General features: G+C 38.3%; 1 protein-coding gene and 1 pseudogene across 1 annotated transcript; both read left to right on the forward strand.

Moving 5' to 3' along the window:
• The first annotated feature begins 565 nt into the window (after window positions 1-565).
• LOC131901418 (zinc finger protein 431-like) lies at window positions 566-26,166 on the forward strand. The gene is made up of 7 exons (XM_059252580.1): window positions 566-652; window positions 16,418-16,544; window positions 16,741-16,776; window positions 22,255-22,263; window positions 22,581-22,596; window positions 24,250-25,132; window positions 25,627-26,166. The coding sequence occupies exons 1-7, from the start codon at window positions 566-568 to the stop codon at window positions 26,164-26,166; spliced, it is 1,698 nt and encodes a 565-aa protein (XP_059108563.1).
• On the forward strand, window positions 25,144-25,585 carry LOC131901421 (small ribosomal subunit protein uS12-like; annotated as a pseudogene).

Genomic DNA, 26,166 nt, shown 5'->3' on the forward strand with positions numbered 1-26,166 from the left:
TTCAAGTGCATAAAAGAACACATACTGGAGTGAACCCCTATGAATGTAATCAGCGTGGTAAAGACTTTTCACATCACAGTAATCTTCAAAGGCATAAATGAACACATACTGGAGAGAAAAACCTATGAATGTAATCAGTGTGGTAAAGCCTTTGTATGTATCAGTAATCTTCAAAATCATTAGAAAAAACTAGTTCTGCAGAGAAACCTATAAGTATAGTCAGTGTGGTAAAGTTATACAAGAGTAAAATATTTGGTGTACAATCAGTCTATTAAAGCCTTTCTATACTACAAGCGTCCTTGACTATCAGAAAAAGATACTCATGGCATCTTATTATAAAGTAATTGGAAAGATATACAGCCCACACAATTATACTCAGTTACAGAACAGTATGTATTCTGAAGGTAAATATTTGACAGTGTCAATAAACTGTTCAAACATTATGTTGTCCATTTTTATATTGTTTGCACCAGCAAACTTTATGAAGAAAACCAAATTTATAAATTTTGAAAGCTTATGTGTAGGGTAAAAGGGCCAGCCATGGAAACACACTCTGACCCTGAAAATGGAGCCCATCAAGGACACATTTTTGGCCCTGAAACCAGAGGAAGAAGCATGCCCCAACCCTGAAACCAAAGTCAAAGAAACACAGGTTGTTTCTGAATCCAGAAGCAGGTATAGAAACACCCTGACCCTGAAGTCAGACCAAAAGAGTTAAAAGGGGGTGGCTGGACAGATGGCTCAATGGTTAAGAGCACTGGCAGCTTTTCCAGAGGACCTGAGGACACGAGTTCAATACCCAACAACCACATGGTGGCTCACAACCATCTATAAGAGGATCTGATGCCCTCTTCAGTCATGCAGGCATACATGCAGAACACTCATACATAAAATATAAGTAAATTAATAAATAAATAAATAAATAAAATTGTTAAAAGGGGCCAGTGAAAGAAACACATGTTAGACCTAAAACCAGAACCAAAGAAACAAACTCTGCCCTTGACCAACTATGTACAAAGCCAACCAATCACTGAGTTTCAAATTAACCAATTCCTGAGCATAAAATCCAGCCAGTTTTTTAGTTTGTTCAAACCCTGTGCCTGTTCAGGTGGCAGCTGCCTTTTTCCACCCATGAAAAGGCAGCCAGTTTCCTGGATTCCTTCCGCCTAAATAAATTTCTTGAATGTGTTTTAAGTGGAGACCTTTAATTGAAGGAAATAAGAAACTCACTATTGGATTGGATAAGTGAAGAAATGGACACGTCTGCTGGCAAACTGCGTTAGAGAAGTAGAGTATAACAGCTTTTAATTGGACTCTGTTATACTTCTTCTGCAATTTCCCCCTTACTTGAGTGAATCAAAGAAGTAAGAATTAGGGCTGGAGCTGAGAGAAATGGACATCTCTGCTGGAAACACCCTAGTAGAGAAAAGAGAATCATGTGATAGCTGTGCTGAGAATCTCTCTCAAAGGAGTGGAGCAGAGCAGCAATGGACATCTCTCCTGGTAAACTCTCTTAGCAGAGTGGTGCAGAGCCCAGTTGTAAGGGCTCCCTTTTGGAGAGAAGCCAAATTATGACATTCTGTGGGGAGACAATTCCCCCTGAAACACAGGTTCAGGTATGTCCTGACTTCATGATAGACAGGGTACCTTTTGCCTCTCAGCAGTAGGTATCCAAGATATCTTCCTTCACAGCTAAAGTTAGAGCCTGACATCCAATAGTCAGTGTTCCTTTCTCTTCTGAGCTATAAGTATCTAGGATACCTTCCTTTCATAGCTCTAAGTATAGCCTGACTTCTGATAGTCTGGTTACCTTTTGCTCTAGAGCTGTAAAACTTGCACTATAAATTTAAATAATGAAACCCTTTTAGATTTTGTACTTGTCTTAAATTGCAATAAATATCTAATTCAGGTGTAAAACTTTATGGATTTTTGTTAGTTCTTTTTCTGTTGTGATATATTTTCTAGGTCAACTTAAAAATTTTTTAATTTGGCCCTTGGTTCCAGAGGGATACAGGCTCACCATGAAAGTGGCATGGCAACAAGTGTCAGACATGACAGCTAAAACAGGAGGCCATGAACTCACATCCTTAAACTTTACCCTGAAGCAGAGTGTAGGAACTGTGAATGGTGTGTGGATGTAATTTTCAAAGCCTCCCCCGAGTGGCATGTTTCCTCCTGCAGGGCAACATTTCCTAAAACTTACCAAATGATAAGATATGGAGTGACTTCCTGTCACTCCACTACACTTAGGGTAGTGGGGTGTGCAAGGAAGTATCTATGGAAAGCAGGAAGACAGCAAGGTCTGCTCTTGGAGCCAGGAGCAAGTGGTATTGAAACTCATATCTCTGCTGATCTAGAAAATGTCTTTGTCTGGGGTGGAAGGCAGGATCAGAAACCATTGTGCTGTGTCTTTAAGCACAGTGTAACCCTTAGGGAGGTGCTCTTGTCACTCAGGCCTCACCAGCCAATCAGGCACTCCAGGAAATTGTCCATCAGAAGTTGTGCTGGGTCCTTCCTGCCACAGGCTTCAAGCTTGGCTTTGAAGAGAAGCTGGCACCAGTGGTTTTGTGTGCTGTGTTATGAATGCTGCTGCAGGGAGCTGAGAAGGGAGCGTGGGTGAGCTGGAAAATCACAACATGGTGAGTGAGGGGCTGCCATCCCCAGACTGGGACTAACAGTCAGGTGAGTCATGGGAACCAGTATGTTGGGTCCTCTCCTGGCTGGCTGGGTGCATGTGGCCAAATGAGAGTTTGTCATGTTCTTGCCTGGTCCTGCATGGTCCAGCATGATCCTGCTTGTCCTTCATGCTCCAGTGTGGTTCAGTGTGGTCCTATGTGGTCTTTGCAATTTCTGTGGCCAGGTATTACCCTCTGCATATCTTCACTTCACCAGCAGTATCTGTGTAGAGCATTAGGAGTGGGACTGTGCTTTGAAATATCCTTGTTGACATCACTGTGAAATGCTGGTGCCCTTAGTGCTTATGTTGCTGCTATAGAACACAGGTTTGACAAACTCAGGACCCCCTGGTTCATCTCACATCTCCTAAAAGTTCTGCACTTTGAAATTTAACATTAAGGTTTAGGAAACAGCTGGTGTTTGTGAAGGGGCCCCAAAATAGCTTGACCACACAGCAGCCACGACAGGTGTAGGGGCCTAGACATGGCTTCTGAGACAGGCTTACTGGCAGGCAACATCCAGATGCAGGAAAAGCCTCTAGCAGATACCACCCAGGGATCCACCCAGGGATGAGGAAATTCCTAACATTCCTACCATAAGTTGGCCAGATATCCTTGAGTGTAGCACACACCTATCTTTGTTTTACAGATAGCCCTAGACACTTGTCAGCCAATCAGCATCTTAAACCCAGGAAATCCCCTCACCCCTACCTCTGCTTTGATTAAAAAAAATCCACCCTGCCTGGTTCAGGGCTCTCTGCTCTCACCCCTGCTTTTGACAGACAGAGGAACTGAGCCCCAGAGCTTGAATAAAGGCTCTTTGATTTTACACATGGGATTTAGTCTCTATGATGGTCTTTAAGGGTCCCTGCAATCTGGGCATAACAGAGTTAATTTTGTGGAACTTGTAAACAGTATCTCCCGTGTCAAGTAGCACTCCACTGCTAACCTGTGATGTAGAAGAGTAGAATTGATGGTAATAGATTTGATATTATAAGGGCTTCCTAGTACTTAGGAGACATCGAGTCACAAAGTAGAATTTAGGAAAGGGAGGGCTGCATCCCAGTATCCCAAAGATAAGTAGTATGCTAACCATACATGTTAGAGATTAGTAAAATAAGATGATAGTGTTTGTTTCCCAGGATTAACCAGCTACATTCACATAATAAAGGGGACAACCTTTATTTATAACCAGCAGAAAGACCCATTCCCTCCATTAAAAACCTGGCCTCTAAATGCTTCTCCAGTGACAATTACCAGGTTATAGCCAACATTTAGTCCTCGTGTGGCACAAAACTATGTTAATTTTAGAACAGGGGCATCTCTAGTCTTTTTGAAAGTCAGTTTTGAGGCAAGGCCTTCTGTGTTGATTGAGGTGGACTTGAAGCCTATCTGTAGCACCATAGGGCATTTCCTTTGCTATCTTCCTGACTAACTAATCCTAAATCTTGGTTTATATATCTGCAGCACTACAGAGTTCTAAAATTACCTGTCTGAGTCACATAGTGGACTGTCCATTGCAGAACAAGGAAAGGATTTGTGTGTGGAGCATGGCTCCTCCCTTCAGGCCAGAAGAGGAGGAACAGTATACTGTGTTCACTGTAGGGAAACAGAGTAGACAATAGCTAGGTCATAGACTGAAGTTGAAGGCAGTGAGCTGCAGGGGTCTCCATTAAACTGAAGGATTGATGTGGCATGGTGAGTGACTTTCTCTGTAATTTCCCTGCATGCATTAGTTTTTTCCAGGTGAATGAAGACAGACAGAATTGATGGGTGTACAGTTTTGGGAGGATAGCTACTAAGTATGTAGTTTCCAACAGCAAACTCTCCCATGAAGATGTGTGCAATCCTGGTTGACACAGTTAAGTTGGCTTAGAGTTTTGAGGCACAGGCCATTGGCTGTAAATCTGTGTCCGCTTACAGCACTCAGCAGCTAATAATTTACATGAGACGAAGTCATACAAAGTCTTACTAAAGGCATTTTCTTTAACAGGAAAGTGACTACTCTTTTTCAACATCAGCATAGCCTATTATTCCTTCAATTCTTTTTATCATTTTAAAGTCTGTTATAGGTATCATTTTAAAATTTCATTTTCTTTAAATGAATTACTGCTCTAATGAATATTTGTTTCTATTTCCTAATGTTTTTTTTAAGTCACTAAAAATTTCATTCTATTTTTTATTTTTTTTTTTTTTTGGTTTTTCGAGACAGGGTTTCTCTGTGTAGCTTTGCGCCTTTCCTGGGACTCACTTGGTAGACCAGGATGGCCTTGAACTCACAGAGATCCATCTGGCTCTGCCTCCCGAGTGCTGGGATTAAAGGCGTGCGCCACCACCGCCCGGCAATTCTATTTTTTATTAAGTGTAATTTAATTAATTAATTAAGTTAACTAATTAATATCACCTTAAAATAGTAGTCCTCCATCTGGGAATTACGACTCCCTTTGGGGGTGTCAAAAAACCCTATCACAAGGGTTGCTTAAGACCATCAGAAAACACAGTTGTTTACATTATGATTCATAACAGTAACAAAATTATAGTTATGGGGTAGTAGTTAAAAGAATTTTATAGTTATGGGGGTCACTACAATGTGAAGAACTGTATTAAATGGTCACAGAATTAGGGAGATTGAGAACCACTCGTCAAATTAATGTCTTCTGTAGCTCAGGTTTCTCTCACAATACATAATTGAAACTTGTTTAAAAATTTAATGCTGACTCTGCTGCCTAGTCTTGGAAGACAGTCTTGCAACTTCCTCCAGGCAGGGCCTAGACTGGTATGTGAAAAAAAGGAATAAAAGGGTGAATGAGTTTCCTCCAATCTCTCTGACTTTTATTGGGAACTTAAAATGAAGAGGTTCTGTGCAAGAATTGAGTTCACAGATGAACAGTAAAGCCAGGTGTATTCACAGTACAGCAAGGGAGGGCCAAGAAGGAGTTTCACCTTTCCTACTCTGACAGTAGTTGATATTAACAATGAGAAGTGAGGTATTAATTTTTTCATGATGTCATTGTTTTAACAGTTGAGTAATATTACATTATATAAATGTACCACATCCTCTTTATACATTCTTCAGTTCAGGGATATCTTCACTATTTTTTAGTTCCTGGATATTATGAATAAATCCTCATAAATGAATGTAGTTGAGCAAGAGTTCCTAGGATAGGATGGAACATCCTTTGAGTATATGATACCCAAAAGCTATACCCAAAAGTGGTATAGCTGAGTCTTGAGGTCGATAGATGCCCAGTTTTCTGAGCAACCATGGTATTGATTTCCATGGTGCCTGTATTAGTTTTCACTCCTACACACAGTGGGGTTGTGTTGTCCTTGCTTCACTTCCTCACTAGCATGACATGTCACTTGGTTTTTTCATATTTGCCATTCTGACAGGTCTAAGATGGAATCTTAAAGTAATTTTGATTCAAATTTCCCTAGTGGCCAATGATGTTAAACATTTCTTCAAGTGTTTCTTTGGTATTTGACATTCCTCTGTTGAGAATTCTCTGCTTAGATCCATACTCCATTTTTTTAATTAGTTAGATTTTCAAGGGTAGGTACATGTATTTTTCCTGGTTGCAGCTCACAAATAAATACACTGAGGCTTATATTTACAAATGCTCGGCCTATAGCTCAAACTTGTGACTAAATAGCTCTGATAACATAAATTAAACCACTTCTATTCATCTATGTGCAGCCCAGAGGCTTGTGGCATTTACCTTTCTGGTGTGTCTTAATTCCTTTCTGTCTGATTGGTGACTCCTCTGTCTCTGGACTCTTTTTCCCAGAATTCTCCTTGTCTGACTATCCCTTCCAAACTCTTACTACCCAGCTATAGGCCACACAATTTGTAATTAACCTGTGAGAGTACTACATACTCACAATGTACAGAAGGGTTATTCTGTAGCATTCAATATCTTGTTTTTTTGAGTTCTTTGCATATTTTGGAGATTTGGCCTCTATTGGTTATGGAATTGTTAAAAATCTTTTCCCATTCCTTAACCTGCGTCTTTAATCAACTGTGTCCTTTGCCTTATAGAAGGTTTACAGCTTCATGAGGTCCCATTTATTAATTATTGACCTCAGTGCCTGCACTCTTGGTGTTCTGTTCAGAAAGTTGTCTCCTGAGCCAGTGCATTCAAGGCTTTCCCCTATTTTGTCTTGTATCCTTTTCAGTGTGTTTGGTTTTATGTTGGGGCTTTTGACCCACTTGGACTTGAGTTTTGTTCAGCATGATGAAAGTGGATCTATGTGAATTCTTCTACATGCAGAAATTCAGATTAACAGGCACCACTTGATGGAAGTGCTGTCTTTTTTTCCTTTTCATATTTCTTATTTTCATTATCAGAAAGCAGGTGTCCACATGTTTATAGATTTATGTCTGGGTTTTAAAAACTTGATTCCATTTTTCAACTTGTCTTTTTTACTGACAATGCCATGTTGATCTTTTATTGTTCAAGATTGTTTTAGCTATCCCATTCTTTTGGTTATTCATATGAATCTGCAAACTGTGTTTTCAAGGTGTTCAAACAAATGTGTTTGAATTTTGATGGAGATCGTGCTGAATCTTTACATTGCTGTTGGTAGGGTGGCCTTTTTACTGTGTTAATTCTACTGATCCATGAGCATGGGGGATCTATCCATCTTCTGATATCTTCTCCAATTTCTGTCTTCAAATACTTTGAAGTTTTGATCACACATGTATTTCACTTGCTTTGTTAGAGTTACTTGAACATGTTTTATAATATTTGAGGCTATTGTGAAGGGTCTTTCCCTTATTTCTTTCTCAGTCAGTTTGTCACTTTTTAGAGGAGGGATACTGATTTTTTTTGAGTTACTCTTATATCCAGCCACTTTGCTGAAAGCGTTAATCAGCTATAGTCCCCTTGTTGGAATTTTATTGTCACTTAAGTATATGATCATATCATCTACAAATAATAATACTTTGACTTTTTCCTTTCCAAATTATATCTCTTTTATGTCCTTCAGTTTTTTTTTTGGTCTATCTAGAACTTCAAGTACTATATTGAGTAGCTACAGAGAGTTCACAGCATTATCTTGTTCCATATTTTAGTACAATTACTTTGAATTTCTCTCCATTTAATTTGTTGTTAGCTATAGGCTTGCTGTAAATTTCCTTTATTACACTTATGTATTTACCTTGTATCCCTTATCTCTCCAAGACTTTTATGATGTATGATTTTGTCAAAGGCTTTTTCAGTGTCTAATGGGATGATATAGTTTTTTTTCCAGTATATTTTTATGGTGGATTGCATTTACTGATTTTTATATATTGAGTCATCACTGCCTCTCTATGATGAAGCATACTGCATCAGTTTGGATGATCTTTTGGATGTATTCTTGGAATCAGTTTGCAAATCTTTTATTGGGTATTGTTTCTCTATGTTCATGATAGCAATTGTTCTTTAATTCACTTTATATTTACCACAACACTGGAAGTCTGTGCTTAATTAGTTTAATAATCTCAAGGATATCAAGCAGTGAGGCTATGACTCATTGAATAGCTGAAATTGTAACCCCAGAGTCTGTTTACCTCCAGATTGTTGCAATCTCCAGATTTTTAAGGGCCAGTTTTGTTTTTGATTTTGTAAATTAGAATATTCTCTCTGTGTCTCTTAGTTTGAATGAGGATTTGTATGTCTTGTTGATTTTCTCACAGAACCAAATCTGTGCTTCATTGACTCCTTGTATTTTTCTTTGTTTCTATTTTGTTGATTTTTTTTTGCTCAATTTGATAGTTTCTTCCTGTCTACTCCTCTTAGGTATGCCTACTTATTTTTGTTTTAGAATTTTCATATGTGCTGTTAAGTTGCTAATATGAGATCTCTTCATTCTTTGAACTTTTTTATATAGGCTCTTAGTGCTATGAAGTTTCCTCATATCAGCACTTCTGTTGTGTCCCCTGAGTTTGCATACATTGAGTATTATTTCCGTGAATTCTAGAAAGTCTTTAATTTCCTTCTTTATTTTTGTCTTGACATATTTTCTTCAGTGGAGATTGGTTCATTTTCCATGAGTTTGGAAGCTTTCTGTTTTTTGCTTGCTTGGTTTTAATATGTAGCTGTAATCCATAGTGGTCTGATAGAATGCAGGTAGTTGTTTCAGTCTTCTTGTATATGTTGAGACTTGAATTGTGTCCAAGTGTTTCATCAACTTTGGAGAGAATTCCATGTTGTGCTGAGAATAAGGTATATTCTTTTTCTTTGGGTAGAATATTCTCTAGTATCTATTAGATTCATATGGTTTATAAAATCCATGAGATCCAATATTTCTCTGGTTTTCATCTGGATGACATGTCCATTGGTGAGAGTGGTGTATTGATGTCTACCACTATCAAACACTGTGTGAGAGTCAATGTGTCATTTGATCTGTATAAGTGTTTCTTTTACAAAAGTGGGTGACCTTGTGTTTGGGGCATAGATTTTAACAATTGAAATGTCACATTTGTGGAATTGTCCTTTGATGAATATGGAGTATTTTTCCCCAACTCTTTTGATTAATTTTTGGTTGACATTTATTTTGGTAGATACTAAAATGGCTACAGAAGCCTGCTTCTTAGTTCCAAGTGATTGAAATTTTTTATCCAGCCTTCACCTTTCACAAATATCTATCCTTGATGTTGAAGTGTGTTTCTTGTATGCAGTAGAAGGATGGATTTTGTTTTTGAGTCCATACTGTTAATTTGTGTCTTCATTGAGGAACTGAGACAATTGATATTGAGAAATATCAGGAATTATGATTATTAATATTTGTTATTTTGTTCTTGTTATTGGTAGTGATGATAGCATGTGAATGAGAGTATGTTTGTGTGTGTGTGTGTGTGTGTGTTTCCATTTTCCTTCTTTTGTTTTTTGCTGATGTGATATTATTTTTTTACTGTGTTTCCACGTGAATAGCTAGCTTCCTTGGGTTGGATTTTTTCTTCTAGTACCTTCTGTAATGCTTGATTTATACATAGATATTGCTTAAATTTGACTTTAACTTGTAATATCTTATTTTCTTCACTTCTGGCGATTGAAAATTTTCTGGATATAGTAATTTGGCATGGCATCTGTGGTTACTTAGAGCCTGCATCAATGTGTCCAAGCCCTTATGGATTTTAGAATCTCCACTGATAAGTCCGGTGTAATTTTCATAAGTCTGTCTTTATATGTTACTAGGTTTTTTTCATTTGCAGCTTTTAATATTCTCCTCTGTTCTGTATGTTTCTTGATTTGCTTATTATGTGACAAGGGATCTTTCTTTTCTGACCCAATTTATGTGGTGTTTTGCATGCTTCTTTGTGCCTTCATCAGCACCTCCTTTAACTTAGGAAACATTTATTATATAATTTTATTGAAAATATTTTCTGGACATTTGAGCTGGATTTTTTCTCTTTCTTCTATTCCTGTCATTCATAAGTTTGGTCTCTGCATAATGTCACAGATTTTTTGGTTGTTTTTCCATCAAGTAATTTTTGTATTTAACATTTTTTTGACCGATGTATCCATTTATTCTACTGTATCCCCAGTTCCTGAGATTCTCTCTTCCATCTCTCTATTCTATTGTGGAACCTTGCCTCTGTACTTTTTGTACTGTTTGTAGTCCTAAATTTTTCATTTCTGGAATTTCTTCAGTTTCTGTTTTCTTTATTGTTTCTATTTCCATTTTCAGGTCTTAAACAGTTTTGTTTCCTTCAACTATTTGTTGGTTTATCTTGGCTTTATTTAAGTTGTTTATTGGTTTACTGCAATTGTTTGTGTAATAACACAAACACTAGCTTTCTTGGAGGAATTTATTGATTTCCTCCAATTGTCTGTTTGTTTGTGCTTTCATGAGTTTATTTAAGGTATTTATTTATTTTCTTTTTAAGGACCTCTATCATCTCCATATAGTTTGTTTTAAGGACTTTTTCTTGTATTTCTGCTATGTTAGAAAATTTAGGGGGCTGGAGAGATGACTCAGAGATTCAGAGCACTGACTGCTCTTCCAGAGGTCCTGAGATCAATTCCCAGCAACCACATGGTGGCTCACAACCATCTATAATGAGATCTGGTGCCCTATTCTGGCATGCAGTCATATATGCTGTATATATAAAATAAATAAATCTTTTTAAAAAAGAAAATTGAGGGCCTGCTGTGATAGTATAGCTGAGCTCTATTGGTTCCACGTTGCCCTGACTGTTACTAAGTTCTTATGCTCAGCATCTGGGTTTGGGGTGATTATAAGTCTTGGTGCTGGTTTCTAACATCATCTTGGTTTGATTGGAGTTTTGTTTCTGTGTTTATCTTTGTTTTTTGTCGTTTCAGAGTATGTGTTGAGTGAGTAGTGCCTTTTGTCCTGGCCTTCTTGGATGTTGTGTTCAAGGGAGAGGTCTTGGTGGTGTTGGAAGCTGAGGGAAAATAAATGCAGTGGAGCTGATATTAGGGATCCACAGAAGACATGGAGAGGGCAGAGGGAAAATGCCTCTGGTGTTCTACTCCAGTGGTAAGGGCAACTTTTAGAATAAGGTCCAGGGTAAGTGACCGTGTCATAGATCTGCAGGCATTTTAACTGGCATTCTGGAAGATGTAGCAAATAATTGAGCCAGGAGTGTCTGCCCATTTGAGTGATGTGACTGAGATATGAAGTATGTCAGTACTGTGCATGTCACAGGGAAGGGTAGGTAGGGATGGTTTTTGGAATCCAGAGGGGACATGGAAAGGGAAAGGAGAAGCTGCAGTTCTGTTTCAGCCCTTGGGATAAGCCTGAGTATTGGGTCTTGGATAATAGTGAGTGGGAAAGTCTGTAGGAAGCCTACATGATCCCATACCCAACGTCTTAATACCGATTCATCAGGTTCCCAGGGATCATTCATTTCCTTATTTCCTTATTTAGGTTTCTGTTGTGGTTAATCTGTGAAAGACTTTCAGTTTGTTGGATAAAAAGTACTGTGCATGTCACTCTGCAAGTATTCTTCTTGGAGGAGTTCAGATACCAGCACCCAAGGTTTTAGGCTTATAACTATTTGATATTCCCAGATCCAGGGGATCTGATATGCTCTTTGTTGTGTCATCTGTACACATGGAAAATATGCTCTTTTACACATACAAATATATACATAAAATATGGCTAGATTTGTTTTCAAAGGCCCTTATGACTTATAAAACAATTAGAGGAAATCAGCTTGCTTTAGGTATAGAATAGAAATCACACAATATTTATTTAAAAAGCTTTTACTTTTCATTTTGTTTGAAAATTTTCCATTTTCCCACTCTCATGCAGACTTACATCCAATCTTCAATCATAGGAAAGAAAATCGTTTCTAAATGATCTAACAGACATCCTTTTCATTACCAACAGAGAATGATATAGCTCTAAGAGCCAAAACTATTTTATACAATGTAGAAATATTAGAATTCAAGGAAGTCTATACAATTTTGGTGGAAGAGTCCTTCTCACCCAACCCATTTTTTTTCCGTCTTTTGAGACAAGATTTTTCTATGTAGTTTTGGTGTATGTCCTGGATCTCACTCTGTAGACCAGTCTGGCCTCGAACTCATAGAGATCTTCCTGGCTCTGCCTCTCGAGTGCTGGAATTATAGGTGTCTTCCACCACTGACCCCATTTTCTATTCTTGGTGAAGGTGAGAACTGAAGTGCACAAGGTAAGTGTTAGTCAGTGTTTTCTTTGATTTGAATTTTCATTAGAATGTAATATTTCTTGTTCAAGTGACAATGTTATATTTGTATGTCTGCCTCTCTGTCTTCTTTGTCAATGGTACCATCTATGTTGTGTGATTATTTTTTTATTTTATTTTATAATTTAATTTAATTTTACATATCAGTCACTGATTCCCTTGTTCTTCCCCTTTCCACCCCCCCCCCCCGCCTTCTCCCCAGCCCACCCCACATTGTCATCTTCTCCAGGGCAAAGACTCCCCTGAGGATTGAGTTCAACCTGGTAGATTCAGTCCAGGCAGGTCCAGTCCCCTCCTCCCAGGCTGAGCCAAGTGTCCCTGTATAAGGCCCAGGTTTCAAACAGCCAACTCATGCACTGAGTATAGGACTCAGTCCCACTGCCTATAATCTAGTTATATTTGTTTCTCTGGAAAATGATGAACCTTCACCTATTTTTATTTTCTGGAAAACTGATACATTATGTCAGGAGTTTCTTAAGTTTATTGGTTTGGCGACTTTCTGTGAAGAAAAAAATTAAGCTTCCTTTTCTTGCTCCTAGAAATTTGTATTTCCTCATTTTTTAGCATATCTGTGTTTCTAGTTGTTATTATCATTAATATTTGCATTTTAGCTACTTAAGTTATCGGTGTAGTTGATATATTGGTTTTTATTTTTTAAAATCTTCTCACATATTATTGTCTTAATTAATGTCAATAATTCAGATTCTACATTCCCCTTTGGGAACATCAGTTGAGGATGTTCCCATCAGAATGGCTGGTTGCTAAGTCTTTGAGAGATTTTGTTGATTGATGATTGCTGGATTATGGCCCTTCCACTGAGTGTGCAATATCCCTAAGAAAGTTTGCCTGCACTGGATAAGACAGTAAACTAAGCATTAGACAATGACCAAGTAAGAGAGAAAGCCAGGAAATGAAGATTCCTCATGGTTTTTGCCTTCAGTTGCTAGATTGAATTTCTAACCTGAGCTACCACAATGATGGAATGTGATCTGGCAGAATGAGCCAAATAGGCACATCCTTTACCTGGGGTGCTTTTGTTTAGACAATTGAATCAGAGCAAGAAAAATTTAAGTTATAACAGAATGTGATAAACCAAAAGTGATTTTATTATTCAAAGATCCTGGGAATGATGACTTTTGGAGGAATGTTAAAGATAACAAAATTTAGATGGCAAAGGACATAGAAAGCTGTACACAGAGCTTAACTGGTCATTCTTATAATATTTAGAATAAAGTACTGTTGAAGGTACTGTAAACAGTTGCGGTAGAGGACACAGGATTATAGTGGGAATTAAGATAGAGGTCATTTGTATGATATTTTGGCATCTAACCTTTCTTATTATGCCATGTTCCCAAGAAAATGAGTAAGGAAGCATTAAAAAAATAATGGGGCTGATATCTTAGATGGAATAATGACTCTCTTGGATGCCTATTATTTATGATTCATTCAGGATTACAGTGAAAAAATTCAAGAAGTAGATCATAAATATATGAAAAGTCTATGGGTTGTAGAGAAAAACAGGACTATGTATTTTCAGATGACAGTCAAATGCTGAACAGAGACAAGAATTTCATGAAGATTATAACCATTATAAAGTAGGCCTTTGCTCTACATTGGAAGTCTAGCAAGGTGTCCTAAGGGTAAGAATCCATCCTTCTATGCCATCAGTTAATGGAGGGATTAGGCAAAGTGATTCCCAGTCCCAGGAAGGAGCTTCATACAAACCCTGCTGCAACTCTAATCCAAGCATGGTAGGGGCCATAAGAACTTAGAAGCCAAATTGGGGGGAATCATTGATTGTGAATTGGTTCTAGAAACCAGAATGATACAAAATTTAAGTTCATACATTGTTAGTCTGGGTTTTCAGGTCAACACTGTTGTAGACATGAGTGTTTGGTATGGTAAGAGCTCCAGTGAGGATACTGTCTAAGTTCATTGCATGATACTATGAGGATGCAGCCTGCATTGCATTTGGAGACCATAAGATGTTGAGATACTTAAGCTATGAGATATCTTCCATGGAGAGCTGCATATATGCAGAGTAAGTAACCAAAGAGATGTATGGGAAGTTGTGGGTTGAGAGCCATCTAAGCCCTTTGAAAATGAAGCTCCATGTGTCTGACACAGAACTACTAGATTTGATGGTTGCCCTGCTGAGTTTCAGTCCTCTCTTTATCCAATCTTTCCTCATTATGTCTCAGTGCCTCTCCTTTGGAATGGGAATGGGTTTTCTCTGCCATTTATTTGTTGGAAAGATTTAAATTGTTTTCTGATTTTATAAGATGACACAGTCAAAAATTTGTCTTGAGTGTCAAAAGAGACTTTGAACATTTGAACAATGTAGAGGTGGGGAAGACTCTGAGGATTATTGAGGTGGCTAAATGATCATGGATAATCCTGAGCCTATAGTGACATGGGTCAGAATCTAGTCGACTGTATGAAAAGATCCCAGATAGGATGAGGTTTTTGAACATATGTCTCTCCTTGGCAGCTTCCTTCAGGGTGCTTTTAGAACCTTAAGTAGGAAGAACCTCTCTGGATGAAATATCTCATTGGGGGTGGGGTATGATATGTATCTCTATAGCCTTAACTCATTTTTTTTCTGGTTTCTATTATGTTGTGGTTCAAATGAATCAACCATATTCCTTCTTGTATGACTTTACCACCATTATAGATGGTATTACTAAATCACATAAGATACAATTAAACAAAGTAGTATTCAATGCTAAGCCATTTTATAGCATGATTTTTTTTAAATTTTGCTGTTTTTATATTTGTTTCTGATGATACACTTTGTCTGAGTCACCCTGACTGTCCTAAACATAGTTCTATACACCAGCCTGGCCTTAAACTCTGAGATTTACCTGACTCTTTCTTCTACATGGTTACATTAAAGGTTGGTCAACATTCCAGGTTTTTTTAACAGAAATTATTGGGTGATTGGCCTAGAGTATACATTTTTGTACATGTCAAACTTATGCTGTTTTTCTGAGCTTTATCTCCAGCTTGAATTTTTAAATTTGGCAGAGGATATCATTCTCTTTCCAGGATGGCAATATTCAAGACAGTAATAGTGCCTGGGTCTTCTGAGTCTTTAAATTACATGTGTGTCATTCCTCTTGCTCATTGTGTTTGTTTTGATTTTTGTAATAATTATGATTCTTTTGCCTGTATACATGGATATGCAACACACATGTGTGTGGCCCTAGCAGTAGTCAAAAGAGAGTCTTAGAATCCATGAGCTTGAAATAATGAACAGTTGTGTGATTTCTCCATTTAAGTCCTGGCAATTGAACCCATTTATATGAAGGAACAGCAAAAGCTCTTAACTTCTGAGTCATCTGTCCTGCCCTGTGTTGATTATTTATAATCAAGGGTGATATTGCTAATGTTATCATCTGTCTATTTGTAACTGTTTCAATAAACAGTTCTTTTTAGTAAGATTTTTTTAAACTACAGTTTAAACTAGAGCAATTCAGGTTTCTGGAAGATGAATACAGAACTGGAGTGAATGCCACCTCTTTGTAGCAACTTCATTAAAAATCGTCTCTGAGTTTATCCTATCTTTTTTGTACATTTGATTGATGTTTGCAGTGCAGACAGGTTCTTAATATTTACTCCTTGCTGTCCTGGAACTGATTGCATAGACTAGACTAATATACACATACCTGCCTCTGCTTTCTGAGTTCTGGAATTAAAGGCATGAGCCAATACACTAAGCTTGCTCATCTTTTTTTGTAGTTAGTTATTATTCATACAGTTTCTCTGATGTGTACTCAGTACTGCTGATGTGTTTGCTTGTCTCTCTATGTCTGTTAATAGGCATTTTTCTTGCAAGGTGATATCCCATTCAAAGCATTCAGAAACAATAGAAGCAAACCTCCTATTCTGTTTAATTCTAAAATAAATTGATTATATTGTAATGTCTGGGTTGTAAAATAAGTGTGGGAAGCACCAGAATTATATGACCATATTGTCAAACAAGCACACATTTACAATGTTGTCAGTATCATGCTTTTGTTTTATACTTATGCATGGCATACTTATGTATGGCATATTTTAGGATGCTGTGACCTATCATGATGTGCATGTCAACTTCACTCAGGAGGAGTGGGCATTGCTGAATCCTTCCCAGAAGAATCTCTATAAAGATGTGATGCTGGAGACATATATGAACCTCACTGCTATAGGTAAATTTTCCTTCACATTTTAAATTAAGGCAACAACTGTTTCTCGGTTATTGATGCTCTTTAGTAATCCTGATTGAGAATGAGGATGAATGAGGTGACTAAATCAGGCATGGTTCTAAGGATCACTAAAGATAGTAAGTTAAATTTTGCACAAATTACTGTAATATTTCATACATTTTCTCATCCTATATTTTAGGATACAATTGGGAAGATCTTGAAGTTGAAGAACATAGCGCAAGTTCTGAATGACATGAAAGATAATTTTCATGTGAAAGTTGATACAAATGTGCCCCGGATATATTTTAATGTCTCTATAAGTTTTAAAAAAATGCAGCAGTGTAAATAATCACAGCTTAAAGTACATTCATGATGTTCATAATCCATATACCTGAAAGGCAGGTAAGTGAATTGTGTTGGCAGGTCATTCTTTTTAGAAGAAAGACAAGCAATCAATACCTTAACAGAATCAGCATTGGAATCATAGATCTATCAGAGCTGTGCTGTAGAATTGCCAATTCTTTTAGATTCATATTACTCATACTACCAAAGGTATACACATTGAATGTATAATAAGTCTGTGTCCAAAACATTCTAATAAACAAGTAGTCCATAGTAAAGCTAGTGTTACTCTCTAGTTGTTCTGACTCTGCTAAGTTTAATCAAATGGGTTGTTAGATTCAAGAGTTAAGGGAGGATTATAGTGGAGAATCCTTAAAACCCATAGGACATGTCCATGAGGAACAAAATATCACATTGTGTGGAGGCATTGTAGAAACCTTGTATTTATTATTCTTCATTTACTAGGAACATCATATGTCACTCTGGATACAAGCCATATGAACATAGGGATATGGAAAGAAGAAATGTATCCTTGTCCATCTCAAAACAATTATAAGTTGAGTAGTGGTCCCATGTTGAGTAGACTTGCTAAATGTGATTCAACTTTACATGTAATTGGTTTCCCAGCTTAAAAAAGAATACTTCAGCAATCAAACTGAAGAGAAGCCCTATGAGTAGTGGGAAGATGTAATTCTTCTGTCTTCCCTGGTTCACTTTGCAAATATAGTATGATTCACAGTATAGGAAAATATATTGATGAAATAAGTGGGGTGAAAGTCTGAATTCTTCCATTTCTTTTCATATATATGAGAAATTCTCCTTGAGAAAAAATATGCCATAAATGTGAGTCCTGTAATAAAGGTTCTTACCATAACAGGCATCTCCAAATGTGGAAAATAATCCTTATTGAAGAGCAACAACATGAGTCTAAGCAAAGTGATAACACCTTAAGATTTGATTCCTTTTTACATGTACAACAAACTGAAAAATTAATTCTTAGAAAAATAAAGATGTAACAGTGTAATAATTGTGTTAAAGTTTTACATTTTTAAATTATCCTTGTAGGCATGAAAGAAGGCAAAAGGGAGAGAAACAATATGAATGCAATCAATGTGCTAAAGCCTTTGCACAACATGGTAATCTTTTTTTTTTATTTTGCAATGCAATTAAGTTCTACATACAGGCACAGATTCCCTTGTTCTCCCCCCTCCCGCCCCCCTCACCTTCCCCCCAGCCCGCCCCCCATTCCAATCTCCTCCAGGGCAAAGCCTTCCTCACAGACTGAGATCGACCTGGTGGACTCAGTCCAGGTAGGTCCAGTCCACTCCTCCCAGGCCGAGCCAAGGGACCCTGCATAGGCCCCAGGTTTCAAACAGCCGACTCATGCAATGAGCACAGGACCCGGTGCCACTGCCTGGATGCCTCCCAAACAGATCAGGCCAATCAACTGTCTCACCCACTCAGAGGGCCTGATCCAGTTGGTGACCTCTCAGCCATTGGTTCATATTTCATGTGTTTCCATTTGTTTGGCTATTTGTCTCTGTGCTTTATCCGACCTTGGTCTCAACAATTCTCTCTTATATAAACCCTCCTCATTCTCGCTAATTGGACTCCCAGAGATCCACCTGGGGCCTAGTCATGGATCTCTGCATCCAGATCTCTCAGTAGTTGGATGAGGTTTCTAGCATGAAAATTAGGGTGTTTGGCCATCCCATCACCAGAGTAGGTCAATTCGGACTGTCTCTCGACCATTGCCAGCAGTCTGTTGTGGGGGTATCTTTGCGGATTTCTGTGGGCCTCTCTAGTACTTTGCTTCTTCCTATTCTCATGTGGTCTTCATTTACCATGGTCTCCTATTCCTTGTTCTCCCTCTGTTGTTGATCCAGCTGGGATCTCCCACTCACCCAAGCTCTCTTTCCCTCGACCCTCTCCCTTCACTACCCCCACTCATGTCCAGGCTGTTCATGTAGATCTCATTCCATTTCTCTGTCCCTGTGTCTTTCTTGGGGTCCTGTTTTCCAGGTAGCCTGCCTGGTGATGTGAGTAGCAGTCCAGTCATCCTTGTTCCATATCTAGTATCCTGTTATGAGTGAGTACATACCATGTTTGTCTTTCTGAGTCTGGGATACCTCACTCAGGATAATTTTTTCTAGGTCCATCCATTTGTCTGCAAACCTCATGATGTCATTGTTTTTCTCTGCTGAGTAGTATTCCATTGTGTATATGTACCACATTTTGTTTATCCATTCTTCAGTTGAAGGGCATCTAGGTTGTTTCCATGTTCTGGCTATTACAAACAATGCTGATATGAACATAGCTGAACAAGTGCTCTTGTGGTGTGGTTGAGCATTCCTTGGGTATATGCCCAAGAGTGGTATAGCTGGATCTTGGGGGAGATGGATTCCCAATTTTCTAAGAAATCGCCATATTGATTTCCAAAGTGGTTGTACAAGCTTGCATTCCCACCAGCAGTGGAGGAGAGTTCCCCTAGCTCCACATCCTCTCCAGCATAAGGTGTCTTCAGTGTTTTTGATCTTAGCCATTTCTGACAGGCATAAGGTGGTATCTCAGAGTTGTTTTGATTTGCATTTCCCTGATGATTAGGGATGTTGAGCAATTCCTTAAATGTCTTTCAGCCATTTGAGTTTCCTCTGTTGAGAATTCTCTGTTTAGTTCTATAGCCCATTTCTTAATTGGACTGTTGGGCATTTTGATGTCTAATTTCTTGTGTTCCTTATATATTCTGGATATCAGTCCTCTGTCAGATGTGGGATTGGTGAATATCTTTTCCCATTCTGTAGGCTGTCGTTTTGCTTTGTTGACCGTATCCTTTGCCCTACAAAAGCTTCTCAGTTTCAAGAGGTCCTATTGATTGATTGTTTTTCTCAGTGTCTGTGCTACTGGTGTTCTATTTAGAAAGTGGTCTCCTATGCCAATGCGTTCAAGACTACTTCCTACTTTCTCTTCTAGCAGGTTCAGAGTAGCTGGATTTATGTTGAGGTCCTTGATCCACTTGGACTTAAGTTTTGTGCACGGTGATAGATATGGATCTATTTGCAGCCTTCTACATGTTGATATCCAGTTTTGCCAGCACCATTTGTTGAAGATGCTTTCTTTTTTCCATTGTGCACTTTTGGCTTCTTTGTCAAAAATTATTTGTTCATATGTGTGCGGATTAATGTCAGGGTTTTCAATTCGATTCCATTGGTCCACATGTCGGTTTTTATGCCAGTACCAAGCTGTTTTTATTACTGTAGCTCTATAGTACAGCTTGAAGTCAGGGATCGTGATGCCTCCAGAGGTTGTTTTATTGTACAGGATTCTTTTGGCTATCCTGGGTTTTTTGTTTTTCCATATGAAGTTGAGTATTATTCTTTCCAGGTCTGTGAAGAATTGTGTTGGTATTTTGATGGGGATTGCATTGAATCTGTAGATTGCTTTTGGTAAGATTGCCATTTTTACTATGTTAGTTCTGCCTATCCATGAGCATGGGAGATCTTTCCATTTTCTGACATCTTCTTCAATTTCTTTTTTCAGGGACTTAAAGTTCTTGTCATATAGGTCCTTCACTTGCTTGGTTAGTGTTACCCCAAGGTATTTTATGTCATTTGTGGCTATAGTAAAGGGTGATGTATCTCTGATTTCCTTCTCCGCTTTTTTGTCCATTGTATATAGGAGGGCTACTGATTTTTTTGAGTTGATCTTGTATCCTGCTATGTTGCTGAAGGTGTTTATAAGCTGTATCAGTTCCTTGGTGGAATCTTTGGGGTTGCTCAAGTATACTATCATGTCATCTGCAAATAGGGAAAGCTTGACTTCTTCCTTTCCAATTTGTATCCCCTTAATCTCCTTATGTTGTCTTATTGCTCTGGCTAGAACTTCAAGTACTATATTGAATAAGTATGGGGATAGCGGACAGCCTTGCCTCGTTCTTGATTTTAGTGGAATTGCTTTGAGTTTCTCTCCATTTAATTTGATGTTGGCTGTTGGCTTGCTGTAAATTGCCTTTATTATGTTTAGGTATGTTCCCTGTGTTCCTGATCGCTCCAAGACCTTTATCATGAAGGGGTGTTGGATTTTGTCAAATGCCTTTTCAGCATCTAGTGAGATGATCATGTGGTTTTTTTCTTTGAGTTTGTTTATATGGTGTATCACATTGACAGACTTTCGTATGTTGAACCATCCTTGCATCCCTGGAATGAATCCTACTTGATCATGGTGGATAATTGTTTTGATGTGGTCTTGGAGTCTGTTTGCCAGTATTTTATTGAGTATTTTTGCTTCAATGTTCATGAGGGAGATCAGTCTGTAGTTCTCTTTCTTTGTTGTATCCTTGTTTGGTTTGGGAATCAGGGTAATTGTAGCCTCATAGAAGGAGTTTGGTAATGTTCCCTCTGTTTCTATTGTATGGAACAATTTAGAGAGTATTGGTATTAACTCTTCTTTGAAGATCTGGTAGAATTCTGCACTGAAACCATCTGGTCCTGGGCTTTTTTTGGTTGGGAGACTTTTAATGACTGTTTCTATTTCGTTAGGGGTTATTGGACTATTTAAATAGTTTATCTGGTCTTGATTTAATTTAGGTATGTGGTACCTACCCAGAAAGTTATCCATTTCTTTTAGGTTTTCCAGTTTTGTGGAATAGAGGTTTTTGAAGTATGACCTGATGATTCTCTGGATTTCCTCAATGTCTGTTGTTATGTCCCCCTTTTCATTTCTAATTTTGTTGATTTAGATGCTCTCTCTGTGTCTTTTGGTTAGTTTGGATAAGGGCTTGTCCATCTTGTTGATTTTCTCAAAGAACCAAATCTTTGTTTCATTAATTTTTTGTATTGTTCTCTTTGTTTCTATTTTATTGATTTCAGCTCTCACTTTGATAATTTCTTGGCATCTATTTTTCCTGGGAGACTTTGCTTCTTCCTGTTCTAGAACTTTCAGGTGTGCTGTTAAGTCACTAGTGTGAGATTTCTCCAGCTTATTTATGTGGGCCTTTAGTGCTATGAATTTCCCTCTTAGTACTGCTTTCATAGTGTCCCATAGGTTTGGATATGTGGTGTCTTCATTTTCGTTGATCTCTAGGAAGTCTTTAATTTCTTTCTTTATTTCTTCCTTAACCCATTGGTGATTCAGGTGGGTATTGTTCAGTTTCCATGAGATTGTAGGTTTTCTGTAGTTTTTGTTGTTGTTGAAATCCAACTTTAGACCATGGTGGCCTGATAGAACACAGGAGGTTATTCCAATTGTTTTGTATCTGTTTAGATTTGTTTTGTGACCAAGTATGTGGTCGATTTTAGAGAAGGTTCCATGGGGTGCTGAGAAGAAAGTATATTCTTTTTTGTTAGGATGGAATGTTCTGTTGATGTCGATTAAGTCCATTTGAGTCATGACATCAGTTAAGTCCTTTATTTCTCTGTTAAGTTTCGATTTGGGGGATCTGTCCAGTGGTGAAAGTGGGGTGTTGAGGTCTCCCACTATTAATGTGTGGGGTTTTATATGTGATTTAAGCTTTAATAATGTTTCTTTTACATATGTGGGTGCCCTTGTGTTTGGGGCATAAATGTTCAGAATTGAGACTTCATCTTGGTGGATCTTTCCTGTGATGAGTATTTAATGCCCTCCTTGATCTCTTTTGATTGATTTTAGTTTGAAGTCTATTTTGCTGGATATCAGGATGGCTACATCCGCTTGTTTCTTAAGACCGTTTGATTGGAAAGTCTTTTCCCAGCCTTTTATTTTTAGGTAGTGTCTATCTTTGAATTTGAGATGTGTTTCTTGTATGCAGCAGAAAGATGGGTCCTGCTTTCGTATCCATTCTGTAAGCCTATGTCTTTTTATAGGTGAATTAAGTCCATTGATATTGAGGGATATTAATGTCCAGTGATTGTTCATTCCTGTTATTTTTTGGTGGTGATGTGTGTGTACTTTTCTTCGTTGGGGTTTACTGCTGTGGCTTTATCTATTGCCTGCGTTTTCAAGGGTGTATCTGACTTCCTTAGGTTGGAATTTTCCTTCTAGTGCTTTCTGTAGGGCTGGGTTTGTGGATAAATATTGTTTAAATCTGGCTTTGTCATGGAATGTCTTGTTCACTCCATCTATGAGGATTGAAAGTTTTGCTGGGTATATTAGTCTAGGCTGACATCCATGGTCTCTTAGTGTCTGCATTACATCTGTCCAGGACCTTCTGGCTTTCAAAGTCTCCATTGAGAAATTGGGTGTTATTCTGATAGGTTTGCCTTTATATGTCACTTGACCTTTTTCCTTTGCTGCTCTTAATATTCTTTCTTTATTCTGTACGTTTAATTGTTTAATTATTATGTGGCGAGGGGACTTTTTTTTGGGGTCTAGTCTGTTTGGTGTTCTATAGGCTTCCTGTATCTTCATAGGCATTTCCTTCTTTAAGTTGGGAAAGTTTTCTTCTATGATCTTGTTGAATATATTTTCTGTGCCCTTGAGTTGGTATTCTTCTCCTTCTTCTACCCCTATTATTCGTAGGTTTGGTCTTTTCATGGTGTCCCAAATTTCTTGGACATTTTGGTTCATGACTTTGTTGACTTTAGTGTTTTCTTTGAGTGATGAGTCTATTTCTTCTATTGTATCTTCAACGCTAGAGATTCTCTCTTCCATCTCTTGCATTCTGTTGATTATACTTGCATCTGAAGTTCCCAATCGTTTTCTCAGATTTTCTATTTCCAGCATTCCCTCTGTTTGTGTCTTCTTCATTTTTTCTATTTCCCTTTTCAGGTCTTGGACTGTTTCCTTCATTTGTTTCATTGATTTTTCTTGATTTTCTTTCAGTATTTTATTGTTCTCTTCCAGGACTTTTTTGATTTTTTCTAATTTGTTTGCCCTTTCCTCTAGTTGTTTACAGCGTTCTTCACATTTTTTTGTCTTTTCCTCTACACGAGCCTCTAGCTTCTTCATGATGACATTCATAAGGCTATTTTCTTCTGCTTCTTCCAATTTCTGATGTTCAGGTCTAGGTGTTGGAGGAGGGCTAGGGCCTGGTAATGGTGTGTTGCTATTCATTTTGTTGTGTGTGTTTCTGCCTTGACGTCTGCCCATCTCCTTCTGGTTTATTCTTGGCCTTATCCGCACACTTGGTTCAGACAGAGCTGACAGATTCAGGAAGTCTCTCTCTCTTGTCCAGATGGGAGCTCTCTTGTCCAAATTGGAAGTCCGGGGCAGGATGGGAGCTCTGTGCTTCAGAAGGGAAGTCCGGGGCAAGATGGGAGCTGGGGGCCGGCCTGTAAGTCTCAGGAAGAGGCTTGGGGCTCAGGCGGATGGGCGTGGGGGCAGGGCGTGGAGACTGCAGGGTCTGCCAGGGGTCTTGGAGAAGGGGATCCTCACAACATGGTAATCTTAAAAGGCATCAGAAAACACATACTGGAGAAAAACCCTATGAATGTAATCAGTGTGGTAAAGCCTTTGTACAGCATGCTCATCTTCAAAGACACACAAGAACCCATACTGGAGAGAAACCCAATGAATGTAATCAGTGTGATAAAGCTTTTGCTCAAAACAGTGTTCTTCAAATGCATAAAAGAACTCACACTGGAGAGAAACCCTATGAATGTAATCAGTTTGGTAAAGCCTTTGCTCAAAACAGTGTTCTTCAATTGCATAAAAGAACACATAGTGGAGAGAAACCATATGAATGTGATCAATGTACTAAAGCCTTTAGACATCATAGTAGTCTTCAAAGGCATACAAGAACACATACTGGAGAGAAACCCTATGAATGTAATCAGTGTGGTAAAGCCTTTTTACTTCACAATAATCTTGAAATGCATAGAAAAACACATACTGGTGAGAAACCCTATGAATGTAATCAGTGTGGTAAAGCCTTTGTACATTACAGTCATCTTCAAAGGCACACAAGAACACATACTGGAGAGAAACCTTATGAATGTAATCAGTGTGGTAAAGCCTTTGCTCAAAACAGTGTTCTTCAATTGCATAAAAGAACACATAGTGGAGAGAAACCATATGAATGTGATCAATGTACTAAAGCCTTTAGACACCATAGCAGTCTTCAAAGGCATACAAGAACACATACTGGAGAGAAACCATATGAATGTGATCAATGTACTAAAGCCTTTGGACATCATAGTAATCTTCAAAGGCATACAAGAACACATACTGGAGAGAAACCCTATGAATGTAATCAGTGTGGTAAAGCCTTTGTACTTCACAATAATCTTGAAATGCATAGAAAAACACATACTGGCTCTCTTTCTCTCGGGCCCATGGTGCCGGCAAAATGGGCAAGTGTCATGGTCTCCATACTGCCAGGAAGCTCCGCAGCCACCGACAAGACCAGAAGTGGCACAATAAACAATACAAGAAAGGCCACTTGGGCACAGCCCTGAAGGCCAATCCGTTTGGAGGTGCCTCTCATGCCAAGGGAATTGTGCTGGAAAAAGTAGAGGTTGAAGCCAAACAGCCAAATTCTGCCATCAGTTAGTGTGTTAAGGTGCAGCTCTTCAAAAATGGCAAGAAGATCACAGCTTTCATGCCCAACGATGGCTGTTTGAACTTCACTGAGGAAAACGATGAAGTTCTGGTTGCTGGATTCGGTTGAAAAGGTCATGCTGTAGGTGATATTCCTGGAGTCCGCTATAAGGTTGTTAAAGTAGCCAATGTGTCCCTTTTGGCCCTGTACAAAGGCAAGAAGGAAAGACCAAGATCCTAAATTTTGACAATGGAAATGCAATAATAATAAATTTTTATATTCTGAAAGAAGAAAAAAGAAAGAAGAAAAACACATACTGAAGAGAAACCCTATGAATGTAATCAGTGTGGTAAAGCCTTTGTACATTACAATCATCTTCAAAGGCACACAAGAACACATACTGGAGAGAAACCATATGAATGTAATCAGTGTGGTAAAGCCTTTGCTCAAAACAGTGTTCTTCAAATGCATAAAAGAACACATACTGGAGAGAAACCCTATGAATGTAATCAGTGTGTTAAAGCCTTTGCTTGCCACAATGTTCTTCAACTGCATAAAAGAACACATAGTGGAGAGAAACCATATGAATGTGATCAATGTACTAAAGCCTTTAGACTTCATAGTAATTTTCAAAGGCATACAAGAACATATACTGGAGAGAAACCATATGAATGTGATCAAAGTACTAAAGCCTTTGGACATCATAGTAATCTTCAAAGGCATACAAGAACACATACTAGAGAGAAACCCTATGAATGTAATCAGTGTGGTAAAGCTTTTGTACAGCATGGTCATCTTCAAATGCATCGAAGAACACGTACTGGAGAGTAA

The sequence above is a fragment of the Peromyscus eremicus genome, unplaced genomic scaffold (genome assembly GCF_949786415.1).
Source record: "Peromyscus eremicus unplaced genomic scaffold, PerEre_H2_v1 PerEre#2#unplaced_80, whole genome shotgun sequence".
In the NCBI taxonomy this organism is placed as follows: domain Eukaryota; kingdom Metazoa; phylum Chordata; class Mammalia; order Rodentia; family Cricetidae; genus Peromyscus; species Peromyscus eremicus.

Bases quoted from the DNA above. Each gene is read 5' to 3' on its own strand.
- LOC131901418 (XM_059252580.1), top strand. From the start codon at position 566: ATGGAGCCCATCAAGGACACATTTTTGGCCCTGAAACCAGAGGAAGAA. The intron at 653-16,417 runs GTTGTTTCTGAA...GGCATATTTTAG, and splicing joins CCAAAGTCAAAGAAACACAG to GATGCTGTGACCTATCATGA. The intron at 16,545-16,740 runs GTAAATTTTCCT...CCTATATTTTAG, and splicing joins TATGAACCTCACTGCTATAG to GATACAATTGGGAAGATCTT.